This window comes from Crocodylus porosus, unplaced genomic scaffold (assembly GCF_001723895.1).
Source record: "Crocodylus porosus isolate Cpor-Errol unplaced genomic scaffold, CroPor_comp1, whole genome shotgun sequence".
NCBI lineage: Eukaryota > Metazoa > Chordata > Crocodylia > Crocodylidae > Crocodylus > Crocodylus porosus.
The window spans coordinates 15,947,310-15,974,215 of record NW_017728950.1 but is presented as its reverse complement, the minus strand read 5'-3'; the positions used below and the strand labels follow the sequence as shown (position 1 = coordinate 15,974,215).

The following is a 26,906-nucleotide window of genomic DNA, read 5'->3' as shown; positions in this document are numbered from 1 at the left end:
GCTGCCCAGCCAGGGTGGTGGGGTGTGGGTTGAGGGCATAGCAGGGCTCAAAGCGGGGGCTCTGTCCTGCTGCTCCTTGCCTGGGTGGGGCAGGGCAGGATGCGAGTGCGGCCTGCTCCAGGTGGAAGGGAGCAAGCAGCAACAGGGCATAACCTCCACTCCCAGTGCTGCTGAGGTCACATCAGTGCTGGGACTGGGGAATCCGTGACGTTGCCACTTGCCAGCCAGCACAGGATACAGGCTATGGGTGCAGCAGCGCTGGGAGCAGGGGCTATGCAATATTGTGCCCCCCACTCCCCTGGGCTGGGTGGGCAAATGACAACAGGGCAGAGCCCCTGCTCCCAATGCCACCACACCCACATCAGTGCTGGGAGTGGGGACTCTTCACTGCTGCCACTTGCCAGCTGGCACAAGATATAGGTGTGGCTGCGCTGGGAGCAGGGGCTCTGCCTTGCTGCTATTTGCCCCCTTCCACCCAGTGCGAGCCATGCCCACATCCCACCCGTCCCAGCTGGGCTAGCAATGGCAGGGCATAGCCCCTGCTCAAAACGCTGCTGCGCCCTCGTCCCTCACCCCCTGCCCCCTCCCCAAGTAATGCACCCTCCCTGCCCTGACTAGGTAGCTCATCCCAGCCCCAATCCCTCCCTCAATCCCAACAGATTTATCAGCTGGAATCTCCAAACTGAATCACTGTCCTCTGAATCAGCCAAATCCAAAGTGAATACTTGCCACTTCTCACAGGCCTGCTAGCCTTGCTGCTCCCCTCCTCTCCTCCCCTCCCCATGCCCCACTGTGCAGCATGGCCCCAGCCACTGCTTCCTGTGCTAGCCCCAGCAGAGCTGCCAGCAGCTGCTGCAGCTGCAGGCCAGTGGGATATGGCACAGCGGGGCAGCAGCCACTAGTGCAAAGGGTGAGCAAGGCTCACCCTGAGTGTCCTGGCCCCAGCCCTGGGCACTGCCCTGACTGGGCAGTGCCCCTAGCCCCAGCTACCTTCCCTGTGCCAACGGCGTCCAGCCTGGCAGTGCACAATCCCTCCCTCCTGCACCAATCAGCTGCCACTGCTGCTCCAGCTGGGTAGCACCCCTGGCCTGATCCCAGCTGGGATGAGCCATGGTGGGATAAGGCAGCCCACACCCACCCTGGCCTTGGCCCATGGTATGGGACAGGGTGATTGCCATACACGCACCCCTGCCCCGCCCCCAGCTCACCCTGCCGGCTCTCCCCGCAGGCCCCAACCTCCTGGCAGCATGACCTTTACCCAACCCAACCCCCCCCCAGTCCTACAGGAGGGCCCCCAGCTGCCCCTCACCCCCAGAGCCCAGCCCTCAAAAGCCTTACTTACCTCAAAGGCTGGAGAAGGGAAAGTGAGTCTGAGCCAGCCTTGGGTGACTCAGATTCTCAGGACCTGCCCCCATCCCTGCCCCCTCCAGACAGGGATTAGGGTTTCCTACCCTTTTGCAAGTAGGTCTTGTATGCTGGAGCTCTGCAAGCCTGCAGAGAGTTGTTTGCAAAAGGGGAAACCTGTGTTTTCCCATTTCAAAGGGGGAAAATCTGAATTTTTCTCCTTTAAAAGGGAAAATCCGTGATTTTTATCCATTAGAAGGGAAAAGTCACATTTTTCTGCAGGAAATGGAAAACCCAGATCCCTGGTAATTACGTACCAAACTCTGCTCTTGGTCCTTTCTGGGAGTTAAGTGTCTAAGCCAGATCAGCCTTTTCTCACAAGAACTGGAAGGGAGAGGAATCAGAAAGGACTACCCCCCCGACCCAGTTATAACCAACGGTCCCATGGTTAAGGCATGTTCCTGAGAGAAGGGAGACCTGTTTTCAAATCCATTTTTTCTAATTTGGAGCATGGATTTGAACCCTGGTCAGAGGGCATGTCATAGCCACCCAGGTATTGGATATTCTGAGAGAAGAAGCTTTCATGTTCCATCTTGCATAAATAATCAAATATTCATTAGGGAAGCAAGAGACTAAGGTACTTACCTAGGATATAGTTTGGGTCTATATCCCAGTGAATATTTATTTATGCAAACTGGAAACAGTTCAACAGGAAAGAATGTGAGTGAATAACCAATATCCTGGTGATTAGGGCACTTCCATGGGAGTCCTGAGAAACAATAACATGGGGTATACACATGCATACATGTCTACCCTGTGGCTGATTGTTGCAAGGTAGAACCTGGGACGACATCTCAAAGAACACTTACTAAATTGGGCCCAGCAGGATGGATAGGCATGGGAATATTTGAGCTGAAAATCCCATCATGCTGCTGAGCCAGCTCAGTAATGTTAGGATCCAGTTGTTGTTGGGCTGGCTACTTCCAGAAGTTAGGACCCCTTTGTGGATAGTGCCCCTTGTCCCTGAATGTATATATATGGTGGCATTGCATTTTAATTGTGGAAAAATATGGATCTGGGGGTTTTTAATCAGAAAATTTGGGTTTTTTTTTTTAAAAAAAAATCAGATAATTTTGGCTTTTTAAACAAAGAACACCAGGAGGTAAATGAGGCTAGGAAATGCTAAGAGCAATACAAGGTTGCACTTTAGCAAGATACCCTAAGCCAGCTCACACTGTATCATGCAGAGATCCTTGCACTAGGCATGCTAGGTCCTGAACAGGATACTGTATGGTCACAACAGTACGGCACTCGGCCTAAGTTAACATGCCCCACTGCTCACATTAGCCAATTAGTGTATATAGCATTGCATTAATGTAGTTATATTGCTTCTGGTCTGGAACTAGCTTGGATATTTTTGCATGCTACTCCTGCATAAAGATATTCTGAAGGTACAGAGATTTTCTGAAGGTACAAAGTCCTTACAGTGAGGTAGATGGCTGCATAGCTGTTATAAATCAGCAAAGCTCCATAGACTTCAAATACTCCTGTACTATAGCTGAGGATCTGGCATCATGCTCATTATCGCTTTCTTACCTACATGTCATGAATGCACAGCGAAAAGAATAGACAAGGTAGGACACTGTAGTTAAGACTATTTATACAAAAATGTGCAGTTGTACATACAAATGTGTGTATCTTCTGAAATATGTTCTAAGGGAATCCTGTCATGTATTGGCTTTCTAATAATTTTTCATACCACAGGCTAACAAGAGAGCCACCACCTATACAATAAATAAATTTTGCCAGACAGAATTAGAAGAGAAGCTTTGGTCTCCAGAGGTGCAATCTCCTCAAGCCAGCATCCTCTTGGCTCCCTGAAAAAAATCCAGGTCCAAGGCTCTGCCTAACCATTATAACTTGAGTCATTTTCATGGAGACTTAGATTATGGAAAAGCAAAATGCTTTCCTAAGACCCACTATGCCAATATAAACAAAGCAAGTTCTTTTCTCAGGCGCATGCACACTCGTTTTAAGAAATGCAAGGGATGCTGTTTGCATGCAGTAGTATGCAAGAGGGTTAAGGTAGTTGAAGAAAAAATAAATACAAATTGGATGGCACTGAGAGACTGGAGGGGCATGCAAAGTATAAAAGAAGGCTATGTCTCTTTCACTGCTGCCAAAGGAGAGGCATCTGAGAGAAAGCTATTCCAGTACAGATCTGTCCAGAAAGGATTGCCTACTACAATTACTACAAGACTGATTTGGTTTACAAAAAGTTAAGTGGGGGAGTCTCCAGAATTAAAACAGGTACCACACAACAAAAGACCTGGATTTGACCAAGTGCCTGTCAGAAGTGAGGCTGGAGGGCTGAAGTGCAAATGTCTTGATCCTACCAAATAAAATATCCAATACCTAATATTCAGGCTTTCCTCATTTTTAACTCCTGCCCTTAATTTGGATTCAGTTGTGTTTTTCCGATCTGATTCTTCTGTTGTGTGAATTTATTATTGGCTCTGCTTTAGTGAATGGAGAAAGCTGCATCCACAGCTACCAAAGGCCAATTGTGTGTAAAATTTGGTTTCTGCTCTTAGCTGGTTGTATAAAAATGACCCACAGTCAGGAATATGTCAGTTACTTAGAAGCCAAACCCACAAAATCTGCTGGATGTTGTATTGGTCAGGTGAAATCTTATCCCTGAGTTAGGCAACCAGATTCCCTTTATACCGTTTGGGGAGAGATCAGGTGCCTAAGAATGGGATCTTCAGAAGCCAGCTGAAGAGAGGAGCTGCTGTAGGTTAGGTAGCTTCCTGCTAGCATGTTCCCTTTGTGGACCACATCCTCAACTACCTTACTCTCCCATGCCATGGCTAGAGAGCCTAGATGCTTCATTCAAGGCTGTGGATTCCTGTAGACAGTAAGGCCAGGGACAAACATTACACATAAACCAGCTTTTTTAGTTATCAGAAAGTGGTTTAAACTTGGAACAGAACCATTAGTGAACATAAACCAGTTTCAAAATGGCCAAAACCAGTTTGAGATCAACCTGGTTGAATATAGTATCAGACTTAACTGATTTGGCTCAAACCAGTTTATGGAATGTCTGTCCCAGACCCCTTGCTGGTTTAAGCTAAACCAGACTCCCCCAGCATCCCAGCATGCTCTCTGGGCTGGGCAGGGCTCTCTGCTCTAGCTGCTGAGCTGACCCCTCCTCTATGATCTCTAGCCAGAGCAGGGAACGGCCCTAGCAGAGACACTGGCAGGCATGGCCCTGTTAACACAAAGTGGGCAAGGAGGGGGTTAATTCTGCCTGTCTGCTGGGTAGCAAAGGGGAGGGGGCTGCAGCAGTGGCCCCTGGAAATGGCAGAGCCCGGCTGCAGAGAAGGGATGGAGGGAGGAATTAACCCTTTTCCCTGTCCCCTTCACCTTTAATGGGGCCATGCTGGGTTGGTTGTCCCCCAGGCTGGGGAGGGGAGCTCTGGTCTCTGCTGGGGCAGACTCTTCCCCCTCCTCCTCCTCCTCCCAGGCTGGGGAAGGGGACTCTGTGATGTGCTGGATGGGGACTCTTCCTCCTCCTCCCCTTCCCCCACCCCCCCTGCCATAGAGTGGGGGTGCGCTATGCAATGCTGCCTGGCCCCAGAGTGGGATAGAAATGGCTGGGCAGGCTTCACGGGACTGCTGTTTTTTCCCCCAGCACAGTACCAGCAGGGGCTCCGTGCCATGCACCTGCTGCTCTGCACTCACAGAGGAGAAGCCCCGTGCTGGATTCTGCATGGAAGCAGGGGGCAGGGCTCCCTCCACTCCTGGCAATGCGGGAACCTGCACAGCAGGGAGCAGGGGAGGCAGCAGGCTCCAGCGTGGGGATTCCTCCACTGCAAGTGCTGGAGCTGCAGGCATGGAGAGCAGAGCCCCAGCAATGGGGGAGGCTCCACACCCTCTCCCAATGCAGTGCAGTGTTTTGCACCAGCGCCCTGAGCTCCCTCCCTGCAGCAGCAGGGGCTGCATGCCATGGCGGGGGAGTGTGTGGGGGTCCCAACACCCTCCACCCTCACCCCCCACCCTGCCCAGCTGAGCTCCGGGCCCCTCCTGCCCCTCTGGGAGGTGAAGGTGGAGGGGAAGAGTTCATCCCCAGCATGGAACAGAGCTTCCCCCTGCCCTGTGGGGTGGGGGGGGGGAGGAGCAGGGGGAAGAGTCCCCCTCTGGAGCCAGGCAGCTGCACAGAGCCCCGCTCTCCACTCCACTGCAGGTGCAGGAGGAGGCAGGAAAAGAGCCCTCCCAGCACTAAACAGGGCCCCCCTCCCAGCCCCACGGCGGTGGGGAAGAGGGAGGAGGGGGGGAGAGTTCCCATCTGGGGCCAGGCAGCCCTTCGTGCAGGGTTTACTCTCCCTGTCAGGGAGCTGCTGGGGCCTGGCAATGCCCCCCTCCTCCCTTGTGGGTGGGAGAGCTACTCTAGTACCCCCTGGCTTCGGCTTGAGTCGCTGCAGGCATGTGCCAAACATCTATCCACTTGTAAATTGGTCCACGCTCTGCAGGTTAGACTAACCTGCAAAAATTGAATTAATTCATGCTTGGGCTTTTTGAATGTCTTTCCCTAGCCTAAGGCAGACAAGGTTCTTTGGGTGAATCTGATGTCTTTTATTAGACCAACCAAGTTAGACCAAACACGGTTACAACCTACACCCCTGTCCTTAGCCTAAGACACCTAAAAGTTCCTGAACCTAAGTCCTCTTTACAGATATAGCTCCAAATGCCTAATCATCATCATGTAACCTCTGTCTAAAACAAGATGTCTATATCTTGGGGATGGACCATGGTTAATCTGAAACCCTGTACTACAGTTCCTTAATCAACCAGGGAAAAGGGGGAGGGGGAGGATAGGAAAATGGATACTGCAGAGATTGATGTCAAAATACAGCATCATTTACCCAAAAGTTGCCAATTCAAATCTAGCCCAGGTTTGTGATGACTGAAAGGAGGTTTCTTTTTAACCGTCTGGTAGTGATTAAGTAGTCTGCACCAAATGAGCTATTTTTTAACTGTGACTATGCTACTTTGCAAGCTTGGTGTAGTGCAGTCTTTGTTCATATTGTGAGCAAGTGGCCATGTTGTTAAAGCAACTAGCACAAAGGCTGGGAAATCAAAGACTGATTGGGTCACTTCCTTACTAGTTTAAGATCTGGCATAGAATCAAGTGTTGTGAGTATCCAAGCTATTCTTGGTCAAACTTAAGTCTCCATAACTCTCAGACCAGCTAAGTAAATTCACTAAAAAAAAGAAACATAGGGACTCACTAGTAAGAGACCTGAGACTCACCCCTACTAAATCACTCACAAGAAAGGGAGTGAGAAGGTGGACCAAGAATCTATTTGAGCTATCTTAGATTAGGCCACCAGCCAAAAGGACTATTCTCCCCCCTTTTAAACATTTGTGTCTCATTAGCTCATGACAGATTACACAGGTTAGGGGATATAATCTCATGCAGCATGACTCAATGCAATTTCTTGTTTTAAAGAACTTTCCTTGCATATATAGACGTTTGCCTTGGATGATTGACTATCCAAGCTACTTGCAAACCAGCAGGCAGCCTGCTGGCCAATTACCTGCGTATTTTTTCAAGTACAGTAGTTTCACACAATTATTCTACCGTGGTGGTTCTGGTGCTTATATAAAAGGTCATATAACTTGAAAAACAACAAAAACTGACATATTTTTCTCATACTCAAGTGGTATTTTTTCAAGTGGAACAAGGGGTGACTTAGTGAACTAATCATGGCTCTTTGACATATATGGCTGCAGTGAAATCATGTTACAAAAGGCACAGAAGGTTCCTCACAGTGGAACATGATTAGTGCTTTCAGCTTTGGTATTAGATTTACTTAAAAAGAAAGAGAGAATATGTCAATAAACCTGGAAAATTGAAATTCTGTTGTAGCCCACTAGATGGTGGTCCTTAGAAGTCAGGGCTCAAGTAAATAAAATCAGTCAAGGTTAAAGCTTTTAAAGGTAAATGATCATACAATCATGCTCAGAGTAAGTAAACCCAGTCAAATTATTTGTATTGTAAAACAAGCTACAGAATCTCACAGAGAAGTAGTTCTTCCCCTTCTCCATACTGTGACCCTTGGTTACACCATATTAAACCCCCCCCCCAAAACTTGGGCTTCTCTCCCATCTTCCCATATAGCTGCAAGGAAAGACAAAAAGATGATCATGCTGCAAACTTCTTTGCAACATCCAGGCTAAGAAATCATGTTGTCGGGCATTCAGAAAATATATGGTGCACACAATATTGCAACACGCTCAGATTATTTTGACACTGTCTTTTGCCCAATGGTGTTTAAACGTATTTGTATTTCTCATCTGTACACATTTGCAAAATGTTAAATATGAACAAAGAGGAGCAAACTCATACAACATAATAATAAAATGTTTTATTAATCAAATATATTTACATTTCTTTGTCTTTTTTTTCCCTTTAAATGTGTGCCTGTTTTCTCATTTAAACACAATGGTATCTTTACATTTTATATCACAAGAGTACAGCTACATGCATGACATAATTGGTCCTTGGCAGTAAAAAAAGATGCAATTTTATGAAGTTTAAAAAATGCAAGCAAGCTGTTTACCATTCTAATTACAGTGTCATTATTATTCTTATTACAACAAAGGACCCTTCCAGAATAGTCTACATCTACTGCATGGGGATTTGCCCTTTTTCAGATGGCTTAATCATGTCTAAACTCAAAAATTGAGTGTGAATAAAAGACTGCACACTGTTCAACATATTTTAATTTATGGGAACTCATACACAGCAAGGATTTGGATGCAACAAAAAAGTGCACTAATGATAAATTGGAAATAAGTCATAGCGATATATAACTTTCAGAAACAGATGACTTGCCACGTTTTTGATTTTCAAATATTTATCATTTAGAAACCATGTTTGGCACTTATAAGACAGCACCACATACGCTAACGGCACCATACAAATGATAAATAGCTACTAAAAAGAGAGATAAGGATACCAAAAAATGTGGCCAACCCACACATCAGAGCCTTTAAGGAGTTTACTGTAATTGTTATGTTATTCAAAATTCTGTTCTTCAAAGAAAGACAGTCATTTCTGTATCCAAAAGTGTCATGTTATTTGGGATCGTGCTTGTGTTTTCACAGAGGACCTGAAGATTTTCTGAGAAGGGCATTTATATGTGTATATGATATTTCATTCCGTGTGCTGCACAAAATTAGAAACATACACATTTACTTGTTGGGGAAAAGGCTTTAGATGCCTCAAGGTTGGGAAGTGTGACTTTTTCACATATTTACCAAACTTCAAAGCCCATCATAAGAGCTTCAGAAAAAGTAGGCACATAATGACTACATTTTGAGGTAATCATATTTCACTTACTGCTTTCACTCACTCTGTTCAAGCACATAAGATTACGTTCTTAATGGATCCAAATGCCTAATTATTCCATCCATACCTGAACAAAGCTTGCTCACCATTCAGCAAGAGCAGAAAGCAACTGGATGTTGTTTAATCCAACTCAGGATGTGTTTCAGCTTGCTGATTTTCAGTAGGACGTACAGTGTTGAATCATGTTGCTGAAGTGTGACACCAGCTATAAAATCATGAGTGGGAGTGTTTCCCACTGAATTGTATTTATGCGCCACCACCTATTTTATAAAAGTGTCTTAGAGAAAGCAATACAGTAATTAAAACTGTATTGCTTCTCTGGCACAACATAGTGATTTAAGATGAACAAATATAATAAAATGTTATCTGGAAGAACAAGATGATTTCTGCAGAAATTATACTTTGGTGTGCTTAAAATGATGCAGACCCCCATTAGGAAATCATTTTAGCGCATAATTATAAGGTCAGGAATAAGGCCATCCAAGTTCAGCAATAGCCTTATGCTCATCTGTAATTTTATGCATATGTTTCAGTGTTAGCTGGATCAGGGCCTTAAAAAAGAATTACAAAATATAGGTCTTACCTGCTGAGATGCCGATGGCTCTAAACTACCACCGATTTCACCTCACAGAAATAGGAGAGAATGGTTCAATAATACAGCAGTAGAGACTGCCAACATAACTTGTTTGTCAGACTTTAACTTATCTCATTTCCCGCCTAAGTTTGATGCAAAATCTGTGCATCTCTGTAGTTTTCTCTGAAATGACTGCATATTTTACAGAGATCATGTGAATCTTGCTCTGTTCAAGTGCTAAATATGAGTGCTTCATTCTAGTGAGATTATTTTATACTGTGCTATTAAAATAACATGCAAGCATCATATTATCACTAGAGATGTACTGAAAGGTTTAGAAACAGTTTCTGTAAAGTAGCTATGGCTCCTCAAGCCAATCTGTGCTCTGAACACAATGAGGCCTGAGTGCTGATCTTTAAATTACAATGTTGATACCCAACTTCTTTGAAATCCTCCTACAGAAATACCAGTTTGTAGCAGATTAGAACCTCAGGTAGTTCAAATAATAAATTCAGATAAGTGTCCATAAATGTGGACATTTACCCAACATTCAAACAGTGGAAACTCAAAAGAGAGGTGCATTTTTTCTAGATAAGCTATTTGCTAATTCTGTAGAAGTTGGAACATTAACAGAAGCAACTTTTCTCAAAGTAGTTTACATCTTTGATGCCCACACGGCAAAACATGGTAGTCGCACTAAACGTTACTTTTTGGCAAAATTGTAAACTGTAATGCAGAATACAAAAACGTAACGAAGAGGACACAGTTAAGATAGCTATGCCCAAGATTTATACCCTTTTTTTTTTTAATTTATATTTTACCGTGTTATTTTTCCCTGTTCTTTCTTTGCAAAATTCTGGCAGGGACTATATAAATTAATTGAGAGTCAATGTTGCTCAGCCTTTTACAGGACTGGGTATTTAATTTCTTATATTTGTTGAAAAACAAAACCCTCCCCATAAATTCCTTTAAAATGATCAAATAATCAACTGAACATTTATAAAAGCAACCCTACAATTAGAACTAGGTAAACATAATGGAGCTATTTTTCTTCACAGCAGTTCACAAAATAAAATTACAATTTTGCAGTATGATATATCAAGATTTAAAACCTGGCTTTTTTACATTTTTATAAAATTGCATTTTTAGCTCTGAAACACCCAAAGCTTAAATATGCTGGGTGTTTAAAGCAAAATTGATCCTTGGTTAAATGAAGTTATAAAGTCTAAAATATACCAAGGTTTTTTAATACTGACAGAGGACCATTTTGACTGAAAACAAGTGAAGAAAATTTAGCAGTTTTTTGGTGAAATGAAACAATTTAATGAAAAGTTGAGCACGATGCTGTGAAAATTTCCAACAGACCTCTCTGTAAGATCATACCAGTATGGGTACAACAGGGAAAAACAATGTAGAAGTTGACAAATAAGTACCTTGCTTTCATACAGTTAGTGTTCAGCAATGCTAGAGATAAGATACAAAGGACATATGGCTCCAAATGACCAGCAATCTCTTGTAATACCATGATAAACTGGGAGACTTAACAAAGCCAAGATGTTGTCACCAAAAAAATAGGTTAGCCCTGGGAATGGGTTATATATCATACTCTCATTGACCTTCATTTGCCAATGCCAGCTCCCACTTTTCCAAATATCCCTTTCCTCAGCACTGAATTTCCTTATTCCAGTGAGTTCAGCCTTGGAGGTAGGCAGCACAGTCATTTTCCAAATGGCATCCTATTGTGCACATAGCTACTAAAAATGTTTGTTTACTATATATGTTGTGTGACTTCCTAGTTGAATTGAAGCTAATAGGATTATTGCCATTGTCTTAATTGGTGCCAGGATCTGTGTCCTGGATTGCCTTGCACTCACATTTTGTTTTACCATTTTAAAATATCACGAAGTATCATCAACTGACAGGTATGAAAAAAGACTAGTAGTGCTGTTTGATGGTATTGATTAAGAAAGGCACTGCTTTTAGCTATATTGTGCAACCAGTTTTGAACAGAAGTCCTCACTGAAATCAGTGAGGGAGTACTGTCAAGTATGTGATGAGATGATACAACAGCAGTGTCTATAATCCATAAGGACTAGGCACTTTTATAAGATTGTGTAAAACATGACAAATAGTCCACCCTCCACAAAAGACTTTACTCGCATGCAAACATTTATTATTTTTTCTTTTATTAAATATGAATTTGGTTCAAAGGGGCATCTTTTTAACCTCTAGCACCATACAAATTAAGAGTAAAATCATGGTCCTTTTGAAATAAATGGCAAAACTCCCAGAGACTTTAATGTGGCAGAATTTCATCCAAAGTGTGCAATTCCCAATAAAAATGTATCATGTCAGCTGCACCTTGTTCATAAAGAACACTACTTCAGTGTTTAGCCTCTCCCGCGTACGCACATTCAGTACGCTGTTATATTGTGTCAGAATCTTTGTGCAGACACCTATTCCCTTGCTAAGTAAGCATAACTTCTTTTACATTAATTAGAATTAGACTCATGCCTTGAAAGAAGATGAAATACATCTCCCTCAAGTGACTGCAATGAAGCCTGAAGCCATTCATGAGTCACCTGGATTCAGATTGCCTTTACAATACTGAAGCTCAGCCCAAGTTTGTTGAAACTGATCTGGGACTACTTTCAAGGGAACCTGAGCCAATATGATAGAAATATCTGGATACTGTAAAGTGGGTTTTTGATTCATTTTGCTGGAATTGCTAAGTTATTAAATCAACCATCTAAATGAAAACTTGAACCTAGTTTTTGTTTTGCTGCTTACAACAGGATATTCAGATATACAGGGGTTTTTTAACATTAAACTACAATTTTGCTGAAAACACTTTTCACTTTCAAAGGGATGCTATCCTATTTAAAATGTGCCTTTGTTTAAACTGTCTTTCTTTCTGACATCTTTGCACAACTGTGTATGTACAGATATATAAGGTTGCTCATTCGGTTTTCCCAGAGCTTCGGTGCCAATACATTATCTGATAAAAACATTTACAAGAAAAAGTGCACACAATGTGAGGTTTGGAACCATGAAAATGAAATGTCCTTTGGTGTGAGGAGGCCAACTCAGATGTGGTGCTTGATCACTTTCCATCTCACTATTCAGACAACAATTTCTATTATAGCCATGTCAAAACCAACTTAACCCAACCCAACCCAGCCAAATATAAGGATTACATCTGGGTCCTTAGAGTCATGCTACAAAAAAGGTGCAACAATAAACAAGTCCATGTGCATTCTCAGTCATAACTATGGGCAGAAGAACCCTTGAGATTCCTCGCTTTGGTATTAAATAACAATAATAAAGGCTTTTAGAAATAAAGCAATACATGGTGGGACTTGAAATGTTTAGCAGTCCCAGGTAACTTGTCCATTGAAATAAGTCTCATCCCTAGTCATAAATAAATAATCTCTTTCCTGGTCTCACTTCCATGCCAGGATCAATATCTCTTAACATCTTACTTATTTTATTACTGCTTTTGGTTTTCTGGGACTGATTGAAAGTTGCTCAGAGGAAATCTTTGGTTTTGCTTAAGTGTCCGTGACATTTAATCATGACTTTCCTTGCAGTTTAATTCCAACCAGTCAATCAGTTAATCCACTTCAATTGATTCTGTGCTCTCTGTTATTGGCTTGCACTCATTGGGCATCCTCTGGTGTCGACTCAGCTGGGTGGCTTGTGTGAAGCTCCTCTCACACCTCTCGCACCTGGTGAAGGCAAGAGAGAAAATTGAGACTGGGGAGCTGCTTCTGGGGGGTGATGGGCTTTGTCTCATCCTGCCTAATCAGAACAGACACTCAAAAGTGGCTTCAGATTTTACCGGCTCAAGAGGTTTAATTGGTGGCTACTTCCAAGGCCTTGATGCCTATGATGGGACAAGGCCTGTCTGATTCAGAACAGAAGAATCTGTCAATAGACAGGGGGAAGGTGATTTCTCCAGAGAGGCCTGTCCTGCTGTAGCTCTGATCACTGTCAGTTCAAATAGATAAAGAACAAAAAGAGCTTTTTAGGAGTAAGCCATCAAAGAAGCAGCTTGTCTGCAGTTTTCTGCTCTGTAACCCCTAGGAGAAATTGATGACAAATAGAATTTCACCCTCTGCTCATTTAAAATCTGGCATTCACCTATTGGAGAAGAAGCTGTAGGGCAGTAATTGCTATGTATTATAACAAGAGAAAGCTCTTTATTTATCTGATATGACTATGCAGTTTGGTTTATGTTAAACAAGCTTGTAGGATTAGTGATTGCTTAATCAATTGCCTGAAAACATTCACAGCATTTGACATATGTGTGGGGTGAGAAGGAACTCATAAAGGTCAGCAATGTGTGCTTCATTGTCTTTTAAGTCTTCACACTACTTGCTCTCTTTCTCTCTCCAGTGGACTACAATCTATAACAAATTAATGAATGAATTAATTATGTTGCAGTGTTTCTGAGGGGATAGGACAGGGGTATCCCTAGTTCAGAAGGAATCATCTGCCCTGTTCTAAAAGACAATCTACTGTATCAAATCTCAACTTTTTAAAATTTGTTTTTCTTTCTAATTAGTATTGTGAATACTAGATGCAATTTCATGAAATACAATGAGGGATACAATAGACTTTCTTTGAAAGGCTCTCACTCAAACATCTACCTTTGATTTAATGGTGCTGTGTGATGTTTATCTTCAAAGATTTCAATAAAAGTATCACTATGATGAATTAACTCCTCATCTTCAAAGAAGCAGCGAAGAAAACAATGGTTGCCATTGCCTTCTATCCATCTTTATTTCTTCATAGGAAACAGTGAATCTCCACAGAATTAGCCATTTACAAAAATGATAAAATATGTATATGCATACATAATTGGAATGTGTAGAAAACATATGTTTTAGGAACTCAGTCTTCAAATATTACACATTCATTCGTCTAAACTACTGTACCAGCCTAAAATGTCAACATGCCTAAGTTGTGTTTCTTTGATTGTCTTTCTGGGAATATTTTTAGCAGCCTGTTCCAGTGTTAAAAACTACACTGTGATCTTGACAAATGTAAAATGTCAGCTTTAATGTATCAGACCTATCAGCTCAATGAAATAACTCAGAAATATTGATCACCTAATGATTTTTGGTGTATTCATTAACGTCTATGTGCAGATCATCCTCTCTCCAGAGCTCCTGAAGTGCTGATGACACATTAGTGTATTGCTGATTGTTTATTAGAAAACTGATTAGTTACTGGATTAGTGTGTCAAAATATACTACCTTTCATTGCTTGACAAACTTACACATTATTATATTCTTTACATATATATATCTTGAAGGAACTAGAATCAATTTTAGTGCTAGGATTAGCTTGGGTTATGGGAGGCATGACTATCTACTTGATCTTGAAATTTTGTTATTTTTATTAATATGTGTAACCTTATAAACGGTGTATGTGTACAGTAGACTACAAATATATGCATGTATAAATAAATATAAATGTACATATGAGTGTACCTATATAATGTATATACAATAGATATAAGTTAAGTTTTGGGTTTCTTAAAAAACCTATGTGCCTAATATTAGAATCCTAAATCCATGTTTGGGCATCTGAGATTTTTTCAGAGGTAGAAATCCCACAGATGTCACTGGCAGCTGTAGGTGCTTGCCACTTCTGAAAATTATGGCATGTATTTAGGTGCCTAAATGTGCATATAGTAGCTAAATTCAGGGCACCCACTTTTGAAAATCTCAACTGTAACATAGAATACCGAAATACTTCCTGTCTCGGGTATTATATGACACGTGCACACATGTAGCCATCATACAGTGTAGCTCATAAACAGGAGAGCAGTTCATCAAATAAAAAGGAATCTGAAGAATTATATAAAAAAGAGGGAAAGGAAATCACTCCAATATCAGATTATTAAGTGAAGCATCTTTTTTTAAAAATGTTAGACAAAAATTCAATACAGTGCTAGTATTCCATTATAGGATAGGGAGATGTCTATACATCTCTAGAGGGCAATCCTATTCCTGTAAGGGGTTGGAGCGGGGGCGCTAATGTGTGCACAGCAGATAATGGACTTGTTCCTACACAAAGAGCCGGGCAACTCAAGAGTTAGTTTCAAGCTACACTTTGGTCATCCACTAGTTGAAATACAATTCTTCCTATAGGTGTCTACAAATTAGGTGCTGTAATCCCTGACTTCTAGGTATCTGGCCCCAGAATAATATCCAGAACTCAGAGCTCCCTATGCAGTGCCTGGGAAGAGTTGATTCAGAATAGTGGTCCAAAACCCCCCACACGCTGTGCCAAGAGTTAATCATTAGGAAAACACTAAACATGGGATGTGTCTGCCCTCTCTGAGATTAGGTCTCTGACTTGGTGTGACAGAAAGAGTCTATTTTCCTCCTGGGATACAAATCCCAAAGTCCTCTCATGATGCTGGGTTTCTACAACTGTTCTGTGGCTTGCTCTATTCATTTTGTATTCTGGCACGACCACTTCTTCTAATCTTAAAAGGAAAGCAGCTGTAACTGCCCAAGTCTGTTGGTGAATGTCATGCACATCCAGAGTACTCCTATCAGATCAAACCTTCAGGGGAATTAGGGACCACCTAGTTTCTAGATACCAAAGTGATTTAGGTGGGAGCTGGGTCAAGTCAGGCCAGTTCTCAGCATACAGATTACTGCTACTATTTTGTACTTAAATGGTTTAAGTTCCTCTACAGGCGCTTGTACACATGATGGTAGGGTCATGTACATGAGACAAAAAGTGATGGGAAATCATCATTTGTCTGTCATAATGACTTCACTGTGTATACATGCACATTTTTTTTTCACATTTAAATTTTTTGAGCATGGCAACTTAGACCACCTCAGATATATTTTAGTTTGATCAGGGCAAATTGTCCCACTGTGGATAAAAAAAATCATGCACGTACACATGTCTGGCAGTGGAGAAGGTAGTGGAGATGGTGCACAGGGTGCTGGAAGCCTGGGTGGGCTCGCAGAAATTTGGCCTTGGCAGGCTTCCAGTGTCCTGTGCACTGTCCCGGCCACCTTCTCTGGCCACCAGCACACCCAGCCGCCCTCCTCCTATCTTCCTGCACTGCCCCAGGGGCAAGCCAGCCCATTTCTGGGTGGTCCCAGGCAGTCGGAAAGTGGTGGGGACAGTGCACAGGGCGCTGGAAGCTCACCAAGCCCAAGCTTCCCTGAGCATGCCTAGGCTTCCAGCACCCCGTGCACTGTTGGATAAGACTGGGTGCTGCCTACAAGCTGAGGCAGCACCCGCCCAGCTAGCACCCCACCTGGGCAGCCCCAGGGGACACCACTGCCATGGAGGAAAGCACCAGGCCCCCCCGCACCCAGGGGCTGCCTGATCCAGTGGCAGGCAGCTTGTGTGGGCAGGCTCTGGCAGGAAAAAAAAAAGTGGTGAGCCCAATCCTTTGTTTTTCCCCCCTCACAGAGCCTGCTCACCTCTCCTGCAGCCAGGGGTGCCCTGGACCTTTCCTCCTCATGGGTGGCTGCCCCTGGGCTGGGGCAACCCAGGTGAGCTGCTAGTGGGCAGGTGCTACCCAGGGGGTGCTGCCACTGCAGCTGAAAGGACTGGGGCTCCTTGCAATTCAGGGCCCATCAGCAGCATGCCCACTGGCCACATGAGAGGCAGGCAGGCTCCATAAGGGGCAAAAAAAAAGAATCAGGCTCCTTGCCACTTTCCGCTCCCCGCTACCCAACGCAGAGCCTGCCCATGGCAGTGGGTGGGTGGAGAATGAGTTGATGGCGGGCTGTCACTATTCTGTCACAGTGATGGTAGCCCCTAAATTGAAATGGTGGGTTTTTAATTCGTACGTTTTTAATTGTGATGCACCATTTCAAATTAGGGGAACTAACCTCCCCCCATGTGTACAAGGACCCTATACACCTTGGGCTAGGGACAGAAGTTATATGTAAACCTGTAAAAGTGATTGGAAATCAATTCAAATTGGTAATGGAACAGAAGTCCAGTGCACATAAACCACTTTCAAAATGGCCCAAACCAATTTAAGATAAACCTGGATGGATGTAGTATCAAACTTAACTGATTTAGGTTAAATCAGTTTATTGAACTGCTGTCCCTGATCCCCTTCATAGTCAAATGAATGCACAGTCTCCCAGCATCTCAGCATGCTTTGCAACTCCCCCGTAAACCCTCCTTCACAGGGTGGGCAGGCTGGCTGTGGCCCAAGCTATCTGCTCCACTTGCCTATCAATTCAATCTATGCGTCTTAGACTAATCTGTGATGATTTAATCGATTCAGCCTCAGTCTTTTTGACGGTCTGTGTTTAGTCCTAAAGTCTGCCTAATATTATTGTAGAACGGGAGAAAATAGTTCAACTCAGCAGTGAGCCCTAGGACAGGATTTGGCGATCTTTTGCCACTGTGGGTTACAAATCTCCACACATACCTTCGAACACCCTCCCTAGTCCCCCACCCCACTTCATCCCTGAGACCTCAAGCTGCCTGTGCTTAGGCTCATGGCAGATACCAGGTCCCTCTGCAATGTGAGTATGTGCAGGGATGGGAGAGCAGTAGGAAAGGCTGCAAAGGAGGGTGCTGTGGAGAAGGCAAATGGCTTGATGCAACTCCACGCTGCCCAGTCCCCCATGCCACCTTGGGATGGGTTGGACCTTCCCAGGTTAGATCCAACCTCTTTGTGGGCTGGATTTGGCCCAGGGGCTGTAGACTGCCAATCCCTGATTTAATATACAACAAAACTTGATTTTTCTATTAGATCTGAGGTCAGATATTCAGATGAGCTTCAACCTAAACTTTATTTTTGAAGGGTTTTTTTGTGTTATTACACAGCTGTGGTTATGAATAGTAGTAGTTATGCTTTATACTACCTTTCATGAGGATACCGTCAAGTACAGTCAGCATTCTAGGTAACCACTAGAATTTACTCAGGTGCAATTCAGGTTTCTTTCATTAATAATAAGGGATGCATATTGCTAAGGTCTACTCTGAGGGATTTAATTCATACCTAGGCTCAGTGTTTGAGCTCTGCAAAGAAGCAGTTTAAGACTATATAAAACTATGCCTAGAAACTTAAAAACCATCACCAAAAATCAGATCCTTGTTATTTTCATAACATGAATCCATACGCATTTTGGTTGAAATTAAAAAGGTATGATCCTATTGTATTCAATGCAGCCATACGTTAAGGCCTGTAGCAAGTTCTTTTTATATTTCCACAATAAGCCTTTCTCTTTTAGTACTCTTATTAATGGAGGGAAAAAGCATGTTCTTTTGTTTTTCTTGTTTCTCTGACTGGTTGTCTCAGATTCTCAAGTACCATTACAATTTTTTTCCCGGGAATTATTTTTTTGGCTAAGCGGTACTTAATGTTGGCATTCTGCTACTTGATTGCTCAGTACTGACATAATGCTGTAAGTACTAGTAGTGCTAATAACTTGGTCTAGATGAATTTTTTACAGTAAATAGTTTGTTTTGTCAATAAAGCAGCTTTGTGTTGACTGAAAGTATTAATACAGTTCTATCAAATTCAGGCAAGTGTTTTGACCAAAAAATTGGGAAAAATATTAAAAAGTCAAAATATTTCATTTTGATATTTTAATGAAACATTTTGAGTTTCCATGATATGTGCCATGTGTAGCTACATTTATTTTTATAAAGTAAAAAAGCACCCTGAAAACAAACAGAATGTTATGCCTTCCCAAATAAAATATTTTTATCCAACATAAATGACGTTTTTGTTTCAGTTTTCCATTTCAGCAAGAAAAACTGAACAATTTCTTTTTCAAATTAACCCAAGCTGAAAGTATTTATTGCAGATTTTTGGGTTGGCTTGATCATTTGTACTCAATTATGTGTACATCCGTAGGTGTGACAGCAGCAGAATTGTGCTTCTTTGACCCAGCTTTTGTTATCACTGAACTGAAAGAGATGGAGGGGCTGGCTAATAATTTTGATTTGGCCTACTTTTGAGAGCTATTTCTTATTTAAGAGCTTTGTTCCAGACTAGGAGCCGTAGTGGAGACTTCAGTGAGATAAGAATGCACAAAACACTGCAATGGTTAGGTTGAAATGATTGCTTGTGATGACATGAAAAGAAATCCCTTCTAACTGGACCTGCTGCCCAGATGATGTAGCTAGGGCTTTGACTACAGATAACCTCACTTAGCATTTTTATCTACAGGGAAATGCAAATAGAAAAGTCTGCTACCATAGACAGCAAAGTTAGCTAGACTTTGCAGAAAGAGAGCCTGCTCCCACATAGCACTCTCTGTCCAATCAAAGACCCTTTTTAATAACAATTAATATACAATATTTTAAAATTCCTTCACAATTTTTGTCCCTTTTAAAACTGTCTTTTTCAAAGTGCCTTGTGCACAAATGTCCCTGCCAAAAATGTGGATGATACTGTCTATCTACTAATTCACGTGTACAATCATGATTGCATAAATATTAGGTCAGATTTTTGCACAGATATCAGTTAATAGCATAACTGGCCTTTTGCTTGGGCAATTAACTAGTTTTTATACATAATCTAAGATCCATGCACTTCCAACATATTTTCAGCTCTGAATTTGTGCTTTGCATTTGTTGAAACAATGTGGTTAGTTGTTAATTTAAAAATATTGTAATTCAGTACTAAAAATTAAACACTGAGGTAACTGCAGCTTTCCAAATATAGTTATCTTGTTTGTTAATGATAACAGTATTCATGATTGCATGTGCAGCAAGAATATATAAAACTATTTTCTGCAGCAGGAATATATAAAACTCTTTTCTGTGTTGCCATGATTGCTTGTTCTTTCGTGGTAAGGAGAGTTTATACCAATGGACTTTTTAGGTTTGCACATTTTGAGTAAGCATACCCTCAAATCCCATATGTAAATATATATATATTTAAAAGTAAATTGTGCAGTAAAACCACAAAAAATATTCATTGCACCATTCCTTGTTCCTTTTTTTGTCTGTTTGGCTTTTTTTTTTTAAAACTTGAGAAGCATCAGTTCCTCACTTTTTTTTGAGGAGGAGGAACTCTGGAGGATATAAATAGAAATGATACAAAAAGATGAGCTGCAGCTGTCTTTCCAGTAAAGGTGAGGAAAGAGACCTGATGTATCCCTTTGCCCAATGCAAGCTACCCAACCTTGTGGAAAAGCTTGTAGGGTCAAGGCATAAGCACATGCATCCTCTCATCTGACATCTGGGGACTGGGAGAATTGCAGTTCCATGTCACATCCCTACCCAGGTTACTCTAAAATCTTAAAGTCCTTCAGCCAAAAAAAAGATAAATTAGGACTGATGTTTCATTGTTTCTGAAAAAAAGGAAAAAAAGATTAAAAGAAAAAAAAACCCTCCTAAAAAAAAGACAGCCACAGCTGTTCTTATACAGCATAAAAAAGTGCAAGTTGAACACGTATTTATATTAGTTTGTTTATCTTCAGTTCACCTTTAAGAAAAAGCAAAGGAGTCTACTGTGAAGTACATAAATATCTTAACAATAAGGAAAAGAACTGAACATTATAAAATGTACAGTATTTAACTAAATGCTTTTCTTCGCGAATGAGACTGCTGCGGTCACAAAGAACATTCAGGAGTGGGGGTGGGGGGAACCACAAACCAAAGGGGAGAAAATAATAACTGTAAATGGGGCAAAATAGCAGCTGTATTGGAAACATGACAAAAATAGGAAGTTAAGAAAAAATTAAGTGGAGTCAACAGGGTTACACATAAGTAACACCTTAACATTAAAATAAATCTATTTTCCATTTTGACCCAGAAACCTCTTCCATTAACTACTAAAATCTATTTACACAGCAACTAGATAAAATCAATCTAATTGCTCGCAGTATTTTTGGCTCCCTTTCAGTATTTGGCTCTCTGGGTGTCATGGCTGAGACTCTGGGCTGCCACAATTTGCTACTCACACAGTTGCCTAATTGTGATTCCAGGTCTGCAAAATCTACTGTGCAGGGTGTACCGAACTTGGATTGTGGTGACTCCTCTTGCCCCCAACACACACATGTACGGAGGCCATGCTTTTCTCCAACCATATATGGAGGTGAGGCAACTCTAATGGTATCTCAGCTGAGCTTGTTATGAGGAGATCTGACAGGCTCAGTGGCAGAAGCTCTCTTACATTAACCAGGCATAAAATACAGGAAAAGACAAATCATGTTGAATGAGCACACATAGTCCTTGAGTGAACTGAGAAAGGCACACATCTCTTTCAACTCCTTATTCTCCTACCATTCATGGCAGAAGACAAGGTATTTTACAGAAAATAATGATATTTTGCAGAAAATTATTTTTTTCCCACAGGGTTGTATTGGTCTAAGCTAAGAATTGTAGCAATCTGTGCCTGTTAGATGGGCACACTTTATGCTATCAGAGCTTCTTCAATTAAGTAGGCAACATAGCAGAGCCCTTTACCTTAAGCAAAATCTACATTTATGAGCTGTGTCATTGTCTCACATACTGAAAAAGTGTCTGAGGCTTTGAGAGGCATATATTTTCATTTTAAATGAAGAAGTAAGTCAGGGCAAAAACTATTTTTGTGACCATTTCTATACAATCTTAAAAGGACAGAAGCTTGCAAAGTGTGTTAAATTCTTTCCTTTCCTTGAACTTATTCAAAGTCTTCCATGCAATATAGATAATCAAGGTCTCACTGAATATATTTACAGTTAAACCTGCATTAAGAATATCCTGCAACAGGCAAGCCCCTTGCCCAGAGAGCACCTGACAGATGCAACATTTGAACTTCCAACCCAACCAAGCTTGGGGTATTCTGACTCCAAATAATGGCATGGCCCACTACAGAGAGTGGGGCCCTCCTAGAAAAGTCTGGAGCAAATTTTGATTCAACATTCCCTAAAATGTTTTGAGTTCATATTGCTTGGATCAAAAATTTCATGCAGACCTTTATCCACTGTGGTGGTCCCTATGAATGTTTTCAGCACAGTCTTGGTTTGGATAAAAGTTGAAAACATCCTTGACTAGACAACTGGGTTTCTCCAGTCACCTGAATGGTTCTTACATTTGCAGTTGTTCTTTATGAACTTACTAGAGTCATGCCACAGGATACAATCAATGTTTTTGTCTGTGCAATGGCTTAGAGTCTGAAAAGTATATTTTTTCCTCTGCACATGATTAACCAGTTCCAAATTAACTGGAGATTCCAGCTACTTCGATGCATTGGCAAGACAATGACATTTCATTTAAACAAACTAGTCCTGATTGGATGACAGGAAATTGCTTTGGGCCATACGTATATTAGATTTTTGCCTGATTTCAGTCACACTGTTACTGAATCTATGTGGTGTCTTGGCCTTGATGTTCAAAAGACCCTCTGGTGCTGGTATGGAGTGGCTGGTGCTGGTAAGTAGCAGCTAGGCCTTTCTCCCTCTATTCACTGTTGATAAACATTGATGGCTGCAGGTACTTACTTGAAAGGCTTCTCTCCTGTGTGCGTCCGGATGTGATTGTTGAGTGTTGTAGCACCAGCAAAGGCCCGGCCACAGTAACCACATTTGAAAGGTCTGTCGCTGGAATGAGTAACCACGTGGTTCCTTAGTTCTGAAGGCTGGGAGAAGGATTGGGAGCAATGACCACATTGATAGGGTCTGCAAAAAAAAAAAATAGAAGCAGCACGTGATCACCATTTCCTGTACCAGCAAATGACAAACAACTTGGTTGGTGAAAATTAATCTTTTCACATTGATTTTCAAAGAGGAAAGTAGATGCAACTCCTTGGAACTAGTGTGGAAGACAAACACTCAAACCCTGGAACTCTGCAAATTTAGAGATCAGAATTCATGTGCAGAAACTAGGTTTTGAGTAGCCACACAGCCTGGTTTGTTCCTTATTTTCCCCAGCTAAGGGGCAACAATACATTCTCTATGGAGTGAAAAAAAATCTCACTGCTTGGGATTTAGATTTTAGAGACCTGTTTAACAGGTTTGGGAAGTCCTATTTCTTCCCTACACATTACCTGTAATTATTGAAGGGGAGCCCAGTCTAATTTCTGAAACCATTTAGAAGCAAAGTGTTGCTAATCCATTACATTCTCCATTTTTTTTAAAGACTTCTTAAATATATTTGGAAAAATAATATGAAACTTTTACTATCATTTTTCAATATTCTTACAGCTATTCAAGATACTTTAATACAATTGATAGATTTCTCCCTCCCCGCCTGGCAATTCCTTTCATGTGATTCTGAAATGAAACCATAATTCTGTTTCTATGACATCACAGTTTATTGCCAAAACAATATTGTGAAGTTCTAAGTTCATATGTATAACACTAGTACTGCACAATCAAGCAGAAAGAAAAGTATGGGAGACAGAAGGACAAGATCAGGCTGTGAATGGAGAAGAGATAGAATAACAAATAAAAGTAGTACAGCATGTGTATTAGAAATATATATAAAAATATAGATATAGATATGTCTTTATGTATATATATATAAAGACCTTAAGAAAAGTGCATTGCATTCAAAATCTTGTCAAAATCTATGCCAACCACGGAGTTGGTTCAATGAAAGAGATCACCCACCAAAATCCTTGCTTCTTGTATATAAAGAAAATCAGTTTCTGTTTTGGTATAATACATTTACTTCCCCTCACCCACCATATTCAGATCTCCAAAATGGTTTGGTAAATACTACAATGCTTTGAGTATTTTTTCTTCTTTCATTGTATTTAACATAACTCAGTGGCAGACTACTGTTACATATATCATTTTTTAGAGAAAATTAAGAGTTTGTCTTGAGGGATATTAATGATTTTTAAACTGTGCGGCAACTTAAGGCACAAATCTTAATGTCTGCATTTTTAGAGCCATTGGCCAACATAGACTTAATTGCTCTCTCTCTAACAAATGTGTGTGCTTAAATGGCTAGAAACCAAAACTGGAGGAAAGGAGACAATGGTGACCAAGCATGTACAACAATTCAATTAAGTGCAAAATAAAGTGAACCCTCTCATTTGTCAAGTGAACTGCTTAATTGTGGCTACTTGCATCACCGATCACAAATACCATTATTTTACAGTGCTTCAGAGCACTGAACACTGATTGTAGAATTTTTTAGCTTGATTAATAGCTTGGGATTGGTCAATAACTCAATACTACACAATTTTAATTACTTACATTTGAAAATTTATCTAACAGATTTCAAACAAGTTTGAAAGAAACATATAAAAGTTGTAGAAAGGTTGCCTGACCTGGATGATTATGCCACATTGTTACCCCTACTCCCTTTAAAAATTATATACATACATATTAAATAATGTACTTCAAATAAGCACTGATAACTATTGTATATCTATTACCATTACTGGCAGACAAAAGCAATATCTTTTTCAGTTTTATTATTTCTTCACTGTATTGTTAACTTACAAAGAAATTATTTATCAAACTGACATGGAAAATTCAGGCACTGGTAAAACAAATGTGATTTGTGAAGGCTGACTTTTAAAAAATTGTTTTTCTGATTAAACACTTTTAAGCAAAAAGAATATATTAAGATAGTCTGTATCCATGAACGATTGATTTTTTTTAATAGTGAAAGGGACCATTAACATTTATTAGCCTCTGGTTATCTATTTTTAACAGCTACCACAATAAACAATAAGACACTAAATAAAACCAATTAATCTTTTATTTTTTTAACAGTCAATATGATTAATTTCATACTGTGAGAAGTCACATCATTCTTCCTATGTAAATAGTCACAACAGTAAGCCAGTTACAAGTGAACATTAAGATGCCAAATAAAATGTTGCTAGCACCTACATTGGTTCAAGTCAGATTTATTGGCTACAATAACAATTTACATTCATATTATTAAGAATGCATTGCATTGAATAAAATACAAGTGATCAACGTAGTCAAAAATTGGCTATTATTATCTCATTTAAATATACATTTTATTTCTGTTTACCCAATTCGGATAGGAATAACTATATTTCTCCAAGTAGAGTGATCCTTTTTGTTTACATTTGTATAAATTATGTAGAGGTCCAATGTGAGTCATCCTAAAGTGAGTAGAATAAGTAATCTAGTAACAGTTACATGATATCAAATATAAATAAAGCCCATTTCAAAGGGAAAACACATTTAACCATGCAAACCAACTATAGGATCTGACAAATTGTAATTTCCCATCTCCTTCCTTTCCACTTCAGGCCATCCGCAATATGTAGAACTATGTAAGCTTTTTTGTTGTTGTGATAATATTTAATTATTTTTCAAAAAAAGGGTATAAAAAGTTATTTTGCTTTGTATTAACTATTTTACCATATCTTTTTTTTTTCTTAGCAGAAAAAAAATCAATATCATATTATTAAAAATGCAGAAGGCTAGGAAGTAAGAGATGATTGGTTTGGGCAGTATACTGACACATTTGATGCAGAGTTGGCCTTGACGTAGAAATTTATTTCTCTGCCATGATTTGCTCTACACCACAAGACTGTATTAAGACAGTAGTCCCCTTATTTTCAGTGTCACAACGAGATAGGACCCATGAAATTAAAACAAAAATGGACCTTACAGACTGACTTTTGAAAAAGCACCTAAGCTGAATCTGCAGCCTGACTCCACTTCAGTGAAGTGCTTCCATATATGAATACCTTTAAAGATATTGTAGTCTCAATGGCCTTAATGAAGTTATTTATGAGTTTAAAGTAATCCCTATGTTTAGTTTGGTGCAGATGAATGTGGATGCTCCAAATAAATGTGTGGACCAATTTGAATTCCTGAGTCCAAAGACTTTTATGAGAGTAGGCACAGGACACAAATGAACATTTTGCACAAATAAATATATACCTGCATTCACATAAACTACTGTTTGCATGTTCTTTGGTGACATATATACATGTGGTTGAAAACACTGTTTTAGGCATCTTTGAAGACAAGGATTTTCTTTACAAATTTATCTTAGAATGTGCTTCCTATCTCTATGCCCAAAGTAATATTTCACAGCTGTATGTTGTCACATCTTTTGGGAAGGACCTCACAGTTTTTTACAAACATTAATAAAACATGACAAAGACCTGTCTGAGATAGCTATTCAGTCCCATTTTAAAGACAGTTAAAATTAAGCCCAGAAAATGTGATGAGCACAGTGACATGCTGACTATCATAAAAAGTCTTGTCTTCTAGTGCTCTTCATTAAGTGCTAGACCATGTGCCTTTCCAGCCTTTCATCTTCTCATTGTAACTTTAGACACATGACATCTACCAATCAGACTGCACCCAGGCACTATAAATACCTTCACATTATAATCCCTCAACATTAACTTCTATGAATGTACGCTATGCTGACAGATTATTAATATGTGGAGTTGCTCAGGTTTTTTTCTATTAGGCAGTAGTTCAGCAATTTTCAGCTGTGTGAGAGTTCCCCTCCTTTTCAGTTTACTGTGACAAGTTTGCCTCCTACTTTGCAGACAAAATCACTCATATCCAGCATGGCTTGGACACCATCACTTTTGCTGCAGAGTTAGAGTTTGGGGTTGAGGAAGCTTTGTTTATCTATTTATATGGACCGTTTAAAATTGTTATGACC

At 40.7% G+C, this 26,906-nt stretch overlaps 1 protein-coding gene across 3 annotated transcripts in view; it reads right to left on the bottom strand.

The window, feature by feature from the left end:
* Nucleotides 1-26,906, bottom strand: part of PRDM6 (PR/SET domain 6) — a 119,872-nt gene that overhangs the window by 1,420 nt on the left and 91,546 nt on the right. Inside the window, exons 7-8 of one of the 3 annotated variants that reach the window (XM_019555318.1) lie at nt 22,784-22,960; nt 7,840-13,063 (exon numbers count right to left, since the gene is read on the bottom strand). In XM_019555318.1, coding sequence (XP_019410863.1) covers nt 12,949-13,063; nt 22,784-22,960 — 292 coding nt within the window. In that variant the 3' untranslated portion in view covers nt 7,840-12,948. Of the gene's footprint in view, nt 1-7,839; nt 13,064-22,783; nt 22,961-26,906 lie in introns of those variants that run through there. The other 2 variants (XM_019555319.1, XM_019555320.1) reach the window with 2 other exon arrangements.